This window comes from Strix uralensis, chromosome Z (genome assembly GCF_047716275.1).
Source record: "Strix uralensis isolate ZFMK-TIS-50842 chromosome Z, bStrUra1, whole genome shotgun sequence".
Taxonomy (NCBI): Eukaryota; Metazoa; Chordata; class Aves; order Strigiformes; family Strigidae; genus Strix; species Strix uralensis.
This window is the reverse complement of record NC_134012.1, coordinates 57,605,110-57,620,080: the sequence shown is the minus strand read 5'-3', so window position 1 is coordinate 57,620,080 and position 14,971 is coordinate 57,605,110. Positions and strand designations below refer to the sequence as shown.

Below are 14,971 nucleotides of genomic sequence, written 5' to 3'. Positions count from 1 at the left end.
AAAAAGATACCATAATCAGAAAGTAAAGCAATCCTTCTCTTTTTACACCTAAATAAATAAAACAAAATTTAAAAAAAAAAAAAAATCTGTTGTAAACTGCTTGTATTTTCCACAGGTAATACTTCTAATTATACTACATTTGAAGACACTGCAGCTAAAAGGCAGAACAGTCCAACTTTGTTTCTGAGTCAAAAGATGGCATCCAGAATAGACATGGGAGGTTTCCAGGTATACATATCTGCTATCTTTCTAAAAATGGTGACTCTCAAAAGTTCACAATGCCATAATAACCCATGATGAAGACAAATCTTGCTTATATTTTAAAGTCCAGACAAGTTTTTTCTCAAACTGCTAACACACATACATATACACTCAAGTCCATGCATGAATTTGACTGAAATCTGCATGACTGCTGTCATAGATGAAGCTAAAAATACATGCATAATCACATGTAAAGCTGGATCTTGACATTATTAGAAAAGCTTTCTGTCTCTGCTACTAAATTTCAGGAAACGTCCATTATTCTGGGAATGACTCCTGTGATCTGTGCTTAATCTTACACGTTTCCTCTAGCACCTGTAAAAACTTCCAATTTCCCCTGACATCTTCAGTATGCAAAACAGAATTACAGCTCACACATCTGAAGCATGTTAAAACTGCACAGGGCATGGCACTAACTTCTGTTCCACTTAATACTAAAATAAAAGGATACTGTCCTTGAACTGGAAAGAGGATGTACAAGAGAGACACCTTGGGTCAAGCAGCTGAAACAATGGGTTGGTATCCCAAGACATACAGTTATAAAATTCTTAGCGAGAGACAGGACTCCTGAAAAAAAGCATGTTCTCACTGCCTGTTTTCAAACTTCCTTTTCATACTTCATGTTAGAACTACAAACACGGGGTTGTATCATGTTTGATCCACACCATCTCTTTTACATTTATCCACAAAGCTGGAGTTTTTCAATCCAGTTAAGGTTAGGTATAAATACTGACCTAAGGTAAAAGAGAAAATCCATTCTGAGAGATCCTTGAGGACACTGGAGCAGCTCTGAGTCACCTCTTGAAAACAAGATGAACCAAAGACCAAATATGACCTCTCTCCACAGGCCCAGTAGAGAAGGACTTACCTGTCTGTTGTGTTCTTTTGGGGTAAGTCTTACTGCGACTTCTTTCAATGCACTGGTCAGGCCGCGGGAGCTGCACAGAAGGGTCTCTGGTCATTTGCAAAGATGTCCTGCCACTTAAAAATGCAACCAAATCATGGGAAAATACTTGCAAAAATTATCAAAGAAAGAGAGGATCTTTAGACTGAAAAAAATACATGGGGTTTGGGCAGCATGTTTTGTTAGCTATTCAATTCTCATGCCAGCTCGGATTCTCCTGCTGAGTAGCACTAACCTGACTTTTGTTTTGAATCAGTCACTGGCAAAATCATCAACAGATTGTGCCAAGTTCTTCTATATTTGGCATTTTCAAGAGGAGCTAAGCAACTAAATCAAAATGCTGGTTTATCAGAAATAGGCAATGAGATAGTGTGACCTTCTGTAACCTCTAGTATTCCAACATTTGATTTTCTTAAATAATTGAGTTACTTCCTGAATTCTTTCTGTAAATTTTCATCTCAGGAAAATATGTATTTAACATTGTTCAGTTCCAGTCAGTAAGGGGCCATTTCTCTGCCATGTGGAATGACAACCCTAAAGGGCATGGAAAATGCTGTGCAATGCAAACTGTAATAAAGTACTCTCACTAGCCCTTGATAATAAATCGAATAGACATCCTGATTCCCGTTTACAGTAAGACTTTTCATTGCACAATTTAAATAAGTTATTAAGTTTAAATAAATTCTTTTATGCTCATTTTAATGTTTGTCCCCATGTGACTAAGCAGAATATAGTGTACAAAAATGTAAAACAAGTCTCATATTCATATGAGCTCAGGCTCAGAACTGGCATAGTCATCTCTCCATCAGTAACACCTTCCTTACTGGCCAGATCTTACATCAAGGGTAACAGACAGTTGACTATGAATTCTGACTGATTGAGGACAAGTGTAATAGAGCTACTGTTACACACTGCTGTTAGTACCAACCACAGATATTAACTCAAATCCAGGAGTTGCTAGAGAAACTGGGCGTTATGGTTTTCATGTTTTTAGAAAGTCTTCCTAAGAGGCAGTAACAAAGAACTTCCTAACTAATGATTGTCAGCCTTACTCATTATACTCCATGTATTTCTTGAGTTATGGTAGAAATACAGACAGACAGACAAGCCAAAAATAAACCTAAACAAACCTGGTATATTTGCAGGCCATGGAAAAACTCTAGAATTTGCCATTATAGTAAAGAGGGCCCTTTCACCCAGCAGCTTCAAAATAACTCTGAAAGATGAAGAACTATTTTTATCATCACTTGACCAACAGGGAAAATGAAAATGGCAAAAGAAAGGGGCCTGGCTTTCAGATGTGGTTTTGATTTGCTGCTTTCAGGTTCACTGAATATGCAACTCTAAAGCAATCCTAAAAATCAGACCCTAATTTATTTGGCACTAATGTGGCAGAATTGGATTTAAAACAGTGATCGCCAACTGCCAAATCAAGCGCGTTACTCACTTGACAAAGACCCTGTCATTTCAACAGACTTAAAAGTATAAAGTCTCAAGAAAACTCAGTAACAACTACTGGGTTTCTGATGTCTTACAATTTTAACTACATCCTATATTCTGCTAGTCCTTTGTGGCACAGCACCTAGAGGGTCTTAAACCCACTCTCCCTGACACATCTTCCTCTTTATCACAGTATTAGCTGCCCTTCATGTCACACTGTCGACTTGGTTAACTCAGGCTAAAATTGAGACTAAGTGCTTCCTATACACCCTTAGTCTGAAGTTTACTGCAACTTTCAAGGCTTGCAGCCTTGAATGCTTATCCAATTTTGCCAGCTCTTACAGTCTGAAAAGATACCTCCATCTCCCTTATCTGCCCTAATCTTTATTCTTAAATCAACAGCACTGCACTAGCAGTACTGCTACAGGATTAGACATAATCATTCAGATTGAGAGCCCTTGCCATAGCTCAGCTGCAACTGTAAAGAAGGGCATCAAAGTTACAGACTTTTTACATTTCTTTGCACCAGCCCTTTCCTAATTCCCAGAAGAAAGGCGGCAGCCAACATGCCTCCTCGTTTTGGTATTCCCCAGTTGTTAGGAAAACCCCTTTAGGACGTGAACATAATTTCAGGACTTAGAAGGAGACTTTGACTCCTTATGAGAGCACTGCCAAGGCTGCTCTCACTTTCACCATGGGCTACAGCAGGCCCTAGCCAACTCTGGGGATCTGGAGAATGAGAAGTAACTCACATTTGCCCCAAAACAGCTAGACTCCAAGGTGGAGTCTGTTAAAATGGCCCTGATTCATGTTTTGTCAGCAGAACGGCTCTGAGTCATAGTCTGGGTGGGGTTTTTCTTTCATTGGAAAAAGGAGGAGAAAAGAGGGAATGAGGAAGGAATTAATTGAAGTTTAAACAATGAAATAAACTCACCTGTACCGATGTTTATAACCTATGGATCCAAACTTGCTGAATTTTCTTGACAGAGAGTTTGATTCATTCTCTGGCACTCTATGTAGTTTGAAAAATAAAACAACAGAGTAAGTTACACAGATAGGTCTCAATTACAGTCTCCTTCCTAAGAAAAGAAAAGAGAAATACAAACTTTAAGTTCAAAAAAAAGTTTCTTCTGCTAGTTCCTCTTCATCCCTACCTCCAAGCAGACTCTTATAGGGTTGAGAGCTCCACAAAGCTGCATGTTAATGCTCTCCTCTTTTGACTACACACCTCTATTTCAGGATCTACTGTAAACTGCTGGCAACAGCAGCCTTTCACTTAATATTTCAGAGGAGCAGGCAAAAACATCATGCCATAGTAATGACACTGCAGGAGGGATTCTGAGCTTACTAATTTACAGCACTGCTAGAGCCAGCCCCAAGCATCCCATCAACCAGTTCCTAGCTAGATGCCTTTGCACCCTTGCATATTCCTGTTATTGTTTTTGTAACAGTAAAAGAAAGTGGTTTGAGATGTGAAATATTCCATAACATTTCATACACTTTAAAAAGTAAGCAAAACATTATGAAAATTCAATTAATCTTTCTATCAAAAACCAAAATATCTGTGAATTGTAGGAAGTAACAATGTCTGAAACCCAAAGGCCTTACTCAAGTCAATGCTGCTACAGAAAATTTGATGGTTAAATACATAAAATGTATATGGCAGCTTAAATCCTGCCATATACATTTGTGGACATTTCTGTTAAAGCCTACTTTATGTAACCTGACATACTGTTTCTGAAAGAATTCTAAGACAAAAGAAACCACCACACCACCCAATTTTAGAATTAATGTTTCACATCACTGTAAGAAATAGGAAGTCATCAACTTTTAAGAGCATTCTATAACCAAAAGCAAAAATGTGTTTCCAGACAGCAAGTCTGTTACACCACTCGAGGCATAACAAGTCTGTCTCCTTTTGGTAACACATCATCTGCATCACTCACCTGAAAAAAGTATGATGTTCTACACAGCATTTCCAGAGATGTTTGCATGTGATCTTGTTACGTGCTTCAAAAAAGAAGGAAGTTTCATTGCACTGAGAACAAAACAAATCAATATTGTTATGAGAGATTCTGCCAGTGAAGTGAGTCTTCATTTACCACCATAAGAACCGACCACCTCATATTGATTCTAAGATATCAATGCACGTAAGAAAAGATATCAATATGAAGAAAAACAGGTTCTATAATTCTGTAGAATTCTTCATTTAAAAGAGTTTTTCTTTTTGGTTTCTCATTGCCTGAAAATATCAATTTAAAGAATCAATTCCTTACATACAGAAAAACAGAAGAAAAAGGAGATTACTGCAACATTTCTGTTCCTTCATTCTTGTTCGTAGGTATCAGCTTTGTTCGTAATTAAAAAGCACAAAGTTTTTTTCAAATAGTTTGTTTCTGATGTTTTCTGAAACTGTACCTCAGGTATCAAGCAAAACTATATTCCCAATGCTATGTTTAACAGTATACAAAAAGGCAAGAATAAGTGAAAGAAAGAAATTCAAGATTTGTGATAAACTAATATGAAGCGACAAGACAAGAGAGAAAATGCATAAAACATACATGTAGAGAAGAATGAAGGTAAAACTGGAAATAAAGAAGATGCAAGGAAGGAAAGGTTTTTAAAAAATAGCTAACTTCAGAATAATTCAAAATACTAGGAAAAAGGACAAAAGTAAAAACCCTAATATCCACCTTAAAATCTCTTAAGGAAGACAACAAAAAAGAATATTCAAAACTTAAAACCTCATCACTGAAAACTGGCAGTCAATACAGCAGACACGAGAAAAAGGCAAGGAGAGATGAAAGAGAAGTCAGACATATACAAACTATAAAACAGATCTAACAGACAAGAAGAAGCAACAGATGCATTACACTGTTTCCAAAAAGCTAAACATTCCAATATGTTGACATAAAATACACTTCCATATACCTGTCACTCAGTATATTTAAGTGCTCAGTTTTGTATCTGTGATTTGCACAAAGAACAAATAGTCCTACTGACTTCAGTGTGAATCCTTAGCATGGTACAATACTATCTGTTACAAAACTGAGTCCTAAAACTACTTCTCCTATATGTGAATTACAAAGGGATTCATACCACTTTAAGCAGCCAATTTTAGGAAATGGATGCCCTTGTGTTAATTATACTTCTGCAGTGCCATGCATACATAGGTAAAATTCTAGCAGGTTTCTCCCACTCTTCATTTAATGAGGTATGGTGACCTGCAAGCACCTTGCAAACTGTGAAAAAATTCAGTATGTTCTCTAGAATTCAAAATTTCACCTCTAACAAAAACCAATTATATCTCTATTAACAGCTGTCGGGCAGCCTCACAAAATCACAAACGATGTGCTCAAGCAGCCTTTCCTCCACCTTGAAACAAGTAACAGTAAAAATGACAAAACTTTATACCTGTGGTTAGAATAATTGAGATTTCATTCCCTGACAAAAAAAAAAAAAAAAAAACCAACAAAAAAACCCAACAAAAAAACCCCACCAAATTGGAGATATACACATGAGCTTATTTCCTCCCATGGATTATTTTAGTTAGTTTAATGGCTGTCTGGAACAGTCCCATGGAATACCCAAGAAATGAAAATCATCATTTAGTCTTCTCTCAAAAGCACATTTTCCTCTCTGGTATTGCAAACTTTATGCAATATGATGAGACAGTTTAACTTCTGTTAGGAAAACACTCAATGACTAACTTTTAATATACAGGATCTTGCTCCTTCTTTGTCCATTCCTAAATTTTACTTTTAGGCAAAGAATCCTCTGCTGCACTTAAATGTATTTAATTACATAATCTCAGAGGAGAGAGTTTGTGGGTTAGGGGAAGGGTGGGGCAGGGAGCAGCCAGCGCTGTTTTGGGTTTATTTGAAGAGACTACTTAAAATAAGGTATTTCTGCCATATCTCATTATTAGTCCAGTTCAAATGTCACTGGAACTCAGGAAAAGATTCCTATCAAGAAATAAGTTCTACTTGTCCATTTTTTCTTTTTTTTTTTTTTTTTAAAGTTAAAGTTTTAGAACTTTCCCATATACAGAACAAATGGCATATAACACATGAAAATCAGTAAGTGACTAGAAGAGGGACAGTATAGCTAAACTGCCATATGACTGAAACATCTGACCAGCAAATACTACTGATTCTATCATTTGAAGGCATTCTTTTCTAAGGTTGAAGAAAGCTAGTAAAAAAAACATTCTGATGATTAAATACACACTGAATCATCTGTACTAGTATGCAGCAATCAAAGGCACTCACGGAAAAAACAGCATAGCCCCATAGAGCCAATTTTTCAACAAGTTATGGAATTCAGATCTGGAAAATGAAACAACTGCCTAAAATCGGGGGATGGACCAAGAAGCTTTTCAATAACACACTGCATCTGAAGGAAAAGCATGTATCTTAAAACTGTTGCCTCAGAACAGATACTTCTAATAAGTCAAATAGCACAGTTGAATTTTACTAAAGAGAGAGAAAGCAAGTCCAAAACATTCGTCTCCAAGGTCTTTCACCAACGCAGAGGAGACAATTCATAATTATTTTACTGTTTTTCACCTCTTCTGTGAAGCATTCAGTAACTTACTGCAACTAAGTCCAGTATGACACTGCATACAGCACATCTAGGTTTAGGACTTCCTCCATTTACTTTTAAAGACTATTTAAGGCTTGCAAGCATGCTGTGATTACACTCACAATTTATAAATGCATATATAAAAATTAAGCTGTACTGGAGGCAGCAGTATCTTCCAGGTTTAATCTTTCTCCCCTAAGAGAATAAATTGATTTGTGTAAGTAAGGCAAAGATGACCTTACCTGTCAACATCATGAACTTTTGTTTCCAATAAAAGGCAACATTTTTAACACCTTGAACAACTGTAATTTCTTACCAGTAGTGAGAGTTAGATGGTTTTTTTCTGATTATTTTCATATATCTGAACCAAAAGAAACAAAGACTTACTGTACTTTTACTAATGATTTATAGGAAATAACAATTCCAAGCTCATTCAGTGCTGTTTAGTGCCTCACAAGCTGCTCCCTGCTACTCATCCTGTTGCCTTCAGAGTGGCCAGTGTATTAAAGGTAAGGCATCATAAACCGTGAAGGCTCACTGCTTCCAGAGCAGTCCTAGTCATCTGCACACTCTGAAGATTCCCCCCCTCTCCTTTGAACCAGCTTTGGCCTTTGTCTAGTCTTTCAGGGAGCCAGTTGTGCTCACCAAACAGTCAGAAAACCACTTACTGTTTTATGGTGATTTTTGATCACATCTGTGACTTACACAAGCAACAGAGGGGCAGGATGACAAGGCCAGAGGTTGCAAAAGGATAGGCATAACCCTTGCAGTAGTATCTAGTTGTTGAGTTGTTTGACAATGTTCTCCTAATCCTAAAAAAGGCAAGACACTAAAAAACTGAGGACAAACATAAAGTATTTATCTCCTTTTAAATGCTTTAAAAGCTTGTCCTGCAGTCTCCAAAACATTCTAAACCTCATGCTGCCATAGCCTCACCACCATTTTTACCCACAGGAGAAAAGCCAGACTAGCACAGGGGATGCAGATAGCTTGACTATACTACAAGCTTATGGGCACTCAAACATGCAGTCACAGCCCTTATCTGTTTTATTGTGCCCCTCAAATCAGCCAGAAGACTGATGTGGTAGGGCCTTTGAGATCTCCACTAGACAGTTGGTAATTGGTACAATGCTCCACAATAACCCTCCCCAACTTCAATGAAAGACTGAAAGCATATTCCTAATGCCTTCGAAGGAGACAAGTCCGAGGGGTCATTGCTCTACCTAACCACAAAACACCTCTGGAACTGCTGGAGCTCACACTGTCCTTTGTAAACACCTCCCAGCTCGCTCAGCCATGCCAGCATGATTACACAGCTTTCAAGCTCAGAGCTGCTTTGCGCCCAGCTAGTTCAGTGCCCAGGCAGGGCAAGCTCAAGTCCAGCTGGAAGAGAAGACACAGACTTAAAACGACAGTTCTTCCCTCTGGGGGCCAGAAGTTCCCTTGTTGGTGAAGTTCATGGATTACTCCAAATATGAGGGCCACTGTCAGTAGACTTACACTTGTTCTGTGGAGCACTGCACCCATCCACAGATCAAAAACATTTTGAAAACCTTTGATTCAGAGCAGGATTTAGCTGCTATAATTTATGACAAGACGTGTATTGGTTCCCACCAATCCAGGCTCAGAAAATGAAGAAAAACTCAAACCGAAAACCACAGTAGAAACTCTGTCAGCACACACACATCTCTTCCTAATTGCAATGAATATTCATATAGCAGAAGGAGGGATCTTGCCTCATGACAGAGCACACTGCATGTACATGTAAATACACATGCATGTACATGTAACAGAAATAATAACACTAGCTCTGAAGCTACTGTTTCCCAACATTATTCTTCTGACAGGCTAGGCACACACCTGGATACTATTAATTGTTATCTACAATAGGAAATATTCTGTCTTTATATATTTACATAATGCATACCAACCATAGCTTATGTAACAGACATTCTATTATTACTGGTTACACAAGGTCAATCTTTAAGAACTTTATACAAGTCAGGAATTAAAATTAATATTGCTGTGTTAGTTTGCATAAAGCATGTCAAGATTGAAACAAACATATCTCAACCTCTTATTATACCAAATAAAAAAACCCAACAACTAAAAAAGAACTTCACAAAAAAAGCTGACAATAACATCTTAGCGGCAATGAATATAAGTTTATGCAGGAATTTTAATTCTAATTCTCCTTCAAAAATGTTCATTACTGAAGATTTTGCTATCAAGTCTTGAACCAATGTTACAATCCTTGTAAGATGGCTCAGAAAGTGTTTAAGAAAAGCCAAGAAAACCCACAACCAACCAAAACAAGCCAAAACCATTCTATATGATGTATTAACACTGCTATGCTTGCTCACCTCCACCCTCCACTACCACTCCGGTTTAAGTGGGTGCAAATGCCAGTGATACAAAAGTCACTTGTATTCTTAAACCATAATAAAGATCAAAATGCTATTTTTGTCTGGAATTGAAATCCAAGCTAAACTGGACTTCAGAATGGGACTAACATGTCTTCAAACCCTGTCTAATCTTCCTAAGAGGAATAAATCGAATTACAAGTTCCTGCCTAGAATTTGTAACTCAAGGTGGAATATAGCATGTGACAGGATGAGAAGGCATACAGCTGAACCACCTTATTAATGTAATTACTTTTCAGACTTGTGACACTTACAAAAAGCAATATTTCCAGGGTTTTCTGAGACTATTTAAAAGAACACAAAAATCTTGTATTTAGACATGTTTCAGCCACCAGAATGGGGAGTATTATGTGCTCTGGAATTGCCCTTAAGTTTCTCCAGCATATATCAGTGGTTAGTATTGCTCCAGAAAACAGTCCTTACCAACTTTACCTTATGAATTCAGCTGAGCTGGGCCTCTTCACCTGACTAAGAAAGACTGCCGAGAAAGACATGTCTTGAAAACATGCAAATCATTTGTAACTGCGCAGTTTGGGGGTTTGTTCTGACTTGAAAGAACTCAAATTTCAAAATCCCTTGAAACAAAAATTTCAGACTTCCAAAAGACCCTTCTCTTACAACAAAAAACAATGAAAGCACGTTTTGCATGCTTTCTGGTTTGGTGAAAGAGAAAAATGAAAAGTAACAAGTACAGGAACTTTACATAAACTCTGCGCAGGAGTGAAATCATTCACTTGCATGTTCAGACACAGTGCAACCAAAGTAGCAGGCGCTGTTACAGAAAACAGCATGGAGTTGCAGGTTGAAGGGAACAGCAGAGAAGTACTTGGTACCTACAAGCAAAAAAGCTCCACATCTCTCACTCCCACATTGTACTACATTTACGTTCCCAGTCTACACAACCTATCAAAGCACCTTTTTCTCTGGTTTGTTTCATGTCCTTAGTTGAGAAAGAAATGTAGGAAGCAAGCCGTGTTCCTCACACAGGGAAAGCAGAGGAGGTGTGCTGTGCAGCCCTTCGATTATACACTTCCACACAGTGCATCCATTGTGATTAGGCTCCGTTTTGCTGCATGTGAAGGGGGGTGGGCACCGGGGAGGGACTTGGGCAGCCACCTGTATTGCTGGATCGTTTCCAGCAAGGTTGCTCAACAGACATTTATGCTACCAGGAACTGTGCACAGGCATCAGATGGATCTCTCGGTTTTCTTAAAGGAAACTGCATGAAAACACACTTTTCTACTCTTCAAAAATTATTTGCGATTGTTCGTCATGTTCAGGGAACCCTTCTGTGCAGTCCTCGCAGGCAAAGCATTCCTAACTTCATGCTAATACTTAGAAAGCCTAACATGTTTCTAGCTCAGAATTCACATCATGGGTCGACTCAGGGTACAATGAAATACTGATTCAATGATTAACACCACTGAAAAAGAGTTTCTGTCAGCTGGTCCAGGGCAAAGTCACAGATGGCCAAATATTAAGGGCAGTATTATGTTTATGAAGGGGCAATAGCAATAGCTTTAGGGAGAAAACATATAATACAAGCAAAGTAGTGAAAGATAAAACCAAAATACCCATAGTCATGCTTGCACATGTATGCAGGAAAAATATGAAGAAGTTAAATATACAGGAAATGTGCTTATGGAAGAGATATGAAGAAGTACAAGAGGTTACACTACAAAACAGGAAAGGTGAAGCACCTTATCTTGTTATTACAAGACAGTAAGCATACGTTTTGACAAATAATCAAGTTTTTGAAAAGTGAAACAATGTAAACAACAAACTTAGAAGCCATAAATATGGCTGACACAGGCACCCCACAGTGTATTTTTTAGGTAGCCTAAGGACATGGACCCTGTACATTTAGACTGTCATGTCTGTCATCTGTCAAGGAGATCAGGATGTCCATGCCCACCCCTTCAGTGGGAAGTACACACTCAAATTCTTTTGGTAGGTTTGAAAAAATCTCAGACAAATTTACTGGAAGGGAGGACAAAGAAGTTACCACAGGTAACCCCATGCAGGTGAAGAGCAACACTTCACTGGTACTAAAAGCATCAACAGCTTCCTCTTGATGAGCAGGTGTATCCATGAACGGTGCCCATCAGTGTGAATAAACATAGCTAGTGTGTGGAAGCACAAACCAAAACCCAGCCTGCACAGAGTTTTCAACACAATACGGAAAACATGATTCACACAAAGCATTCAATATACTCAGAAATAATCTGCTCTTCTTATGACATGTTGTTAATTCCTTTGCTATGTGCCATAAAGCTCTAAGACATGAGATAGTTGACACGATTTCTTCTTTTCCTGAATCTTTTCTAGCATTCTCTCCAACTAACTGGAAAATGTAACTCATTTCAGACTTGGTATACCAGATCTTAAACAAGGAAAGTTTTAATTCCATGGGCTGTAAAGTGGTATCCCAGGAGACAGGACAAAGTTAAAAACTCTCCTATCATATACTAAAAACTCATGTCCCACATGGAAAGACAAAGTGATAGCATTTATTCCAAAAAACAGAGGAATAAAAGAAATTTGTGAATTAAGTTTTCAAGAACATAGTCATAAAAACACACCGATGAGCTTCGTGGATTGGATGGGCACACGCTTCACTGGATAAAAAACTGGCTGGATGGCCGGGCCCAAAGAGTTGTGGTGAATGGAGTTAAATCCAGTTGGCGGCCGGTCACAAGTGGTGTCCCCCAGGGCTCGGTTTTGGGGCCACTCCTGTTTAAAATCTTTATTGATGATCTAGACGAAGGGATCGAGTGCACCCTCAGTAAGTTTGCAGCTGACACCAAGTTGGGTGGGAGTGTTGATCTGCTCGAGGGTAGGGAGGCTCTGCAGAGAGACCTGGACAGGCTGGAGCGATGGGCTAAGGCCAACTGTAGGAGTTTCAATGAGGCCAAATGCCGGGTGCTGCACTTGGGCCACAACAACCCCCAGCAGCGCTACAGGCTTGGGGAGGAGTGGCTGGAGAGCTGCCAGTCAGAGAGGGACCTGGGGGTGTTGATTGACAGCCGGCTGAACATGAGCCAGCAGTGTGCCCAGGTGGCCAAGAAGGCCAATGGTATCCTGGCTTGTATCAGAAATAGCGTGGCCAGCAGGGACAGGGAAGGGATCTTACCCCTGTACTCGGCACTGGTGAGGCCGCACCTCGATGACTGTGTTCAGTTTTGGGCCCCTCACCACAAAAAGGACATTGAATGACTCGAGCGTGTCCAGAGAAGGGCAACGAAGCTGGTGAAGGGTCTGGAGCACGTGTCGTACAAGGAGCAGCTGAGGGAACTGGGGTTGTTGAGTCTGGAGAAGAGGAGGTTGAGGGGAGACCTCATCACCCTCTACAACTACCTGAAAGGAGGTTGCAGAGAGCTGGGGATGAGTCTCTTTAACCAAGTATCAAGATGATTCTGTCATTTTCCTCCTCTGGGTGCAGAACGGCATAAATTGTTATGATGGCTTTCATTCAGAGACTAAGCCTACTGTTTACTTATTCCAGTACATAATTTTGTTCAAAGTAACACCACCGGAATAAGAGAGGAGGATTTTTCTGGCCCATTTTGGCCTTTCCTGATCTTGTTAGGATATGAAGCACTGTAGAAATACTTCAAATGAGTATTAGTTGCAAAGGTGATTTTAATGATGGTACACACCCTGTTCTCTTGAACAATTTCCTAAAAGTATCTGTCAAGACTTGAAATTACCAAGTGCTGTCAAAGTGTTTGCCTTATGATGACAACAGTAAGTGTTCACCAGCCACCAACAGGCACAATATCAACTTAAGCATATTTTCTAAAGCTTCCAGGTTTTCTGCTCAGCATGTTAAACCTTTGCAATTCCACATGGTTCAGACAAAAACTGTAATATGTGGCATCAAACAGAAACTACAGCATCACTTCAATGCAATTCACTAAGTCAAAACTCGGACTTGTTTATACATGAACAGATATTCACCCTTCACATGAAACACTGAGAGAAGTTTTCCCAACCTTCCCCCAGCCTTCAAACAACTCTCCAATTTCAACAAACACATCAGAAAAACTTGACATAGATCTCCACACCAAACAGAAACAAACTACTTGGGAGTAACAAAAGCAAAACTTGCCAATACATCTGCAGAGGCCCAAGAAATGATGTTCACAACAGAAACAAGACAACCAGTCAAGGGTACACTTACATTTCCCAGAATGTACCAAATATGCCAAATGGCCACATGGAAAAATCACGGACCAGACTAACAACCACTACATAGAAGAAAGAAGATATGTAGATAATCAGTATAGGGAAACACTGCCAGCAGGTTAATACTTCTTCAAAACTATAAACTTTTAGTCCTGATATTCCAGAGAGACTTACAAACTATTTTCAAAAAACAATTAAACAAACTAAACTTATAACTCAACCAGATACCAAAAATCACAGACTGACTGCAACTATTTGTTTTATTACACTTCATAATTTTCCCTACATCCTCAACACTCTCCTTCCCCTGCCCAACATGCTTCATAGGTGATAAATATCTTTGTTTTTTTCACTGACTCTATCTTAAATCCTCTTCTCTTGCTACCAACCTGCTATCCACTGGAAACAATGTTTTCTCTCCAGTGGTCTAATAGCACAATGAAGTTAAACACTGACAAATGGGTTTCAAGATACATTACGTGGCTGTTTCTGTTTCCAAGCTACAGAATTACTTGCGCCAGACAGCTTTGTGATTTTTTTCTTAATTCACTTCTGGTTAATATTAGCTTTCCCTGTAGATTTAGACTAGTTTAAAAGCACTATATAACACCATAAACAAGGCATTGCAGAAGTCGTCTACTCTAATTTACAGAGCATGATATAAAATGATAAAGGTTTGTTATAAAATTCCTACTTCAGCACTGTTCTGCTGAAGTTCTCCCCCCTTGCCTGAAAAACATGGACAGAAAATCTTTCTTCCTCCTCTTTCTTTAATAAAACTGGAAGCACCATCAGGAACATACTACACTTGAGGATAGGGTAACTTTCTTGCAGTAACTATCAATAAAATTAATTTTACTTTGATGGTTTCTTGCAGTCAATTTCAATAAAATAAATTAGATTTTGATGGACACACAAAATTTCCACTTCATTAGACCTATGATGACCTTTTTTTTTCCTTTCAGGCTTAAATAAAAACTTACATCTTTTCCCAGGACTCTAATTTCAAACTGTGTTTCCTTGAAGTGAACTTTTGTAATTCTAGGCCTGTAATTTTGGAAAAAAAGAACTTCATGAGCCTTTAATTTCACACATAATAAAATATAAAGTTGTACATATTTACATACAAAGACAAAAGGAATTCACAGGTAGATCTTTTTGTTTCAGGTAT

The 14,971-nt window shown here is 38.6% G+C and overlaps 1 protein-coding gene across 3 annotated transcripts in view; it reads right to left on the bottom strand.

Annotated features, from left to right (window-relative positions):
• Window positions 1-14,971, bottom strand: part of EPB41L4A (erythrocyte membrane protein band 4.1 like 4A) — a 137,914-nt gene that overhangs the window by 40,979 nt on the left and 81,964 nt on the right. For 2 of the 3 annotated variants that reach the window (XM_074856224.1, XM_074856226.1), the window contains exons 9-12: window positions 14,784-14,847; window positions 4,552-4,643; window positions 3,540-3,617; window positions 1,130-1,242 (exon numbers count right to left, since the gene is read on the bottom strand). In XM_074856224.1, coding sequence (XP_074712325.1) covers window positions 1,130-1,242; window positions 3,540-3,617; window positions 4,552-4,643; window positions 14,784-14,847 — 347 coding nt within the window. The remainder of the gene's footprint in view (window positions 1-1,129; window positions 1,243-3,539; window positions 3,618-4,551; window positions 4,644-14,783; window positions 14,848-14,971) is intronic. The other variant, XM_074856225.1, reaches the window with a different exon arrangement.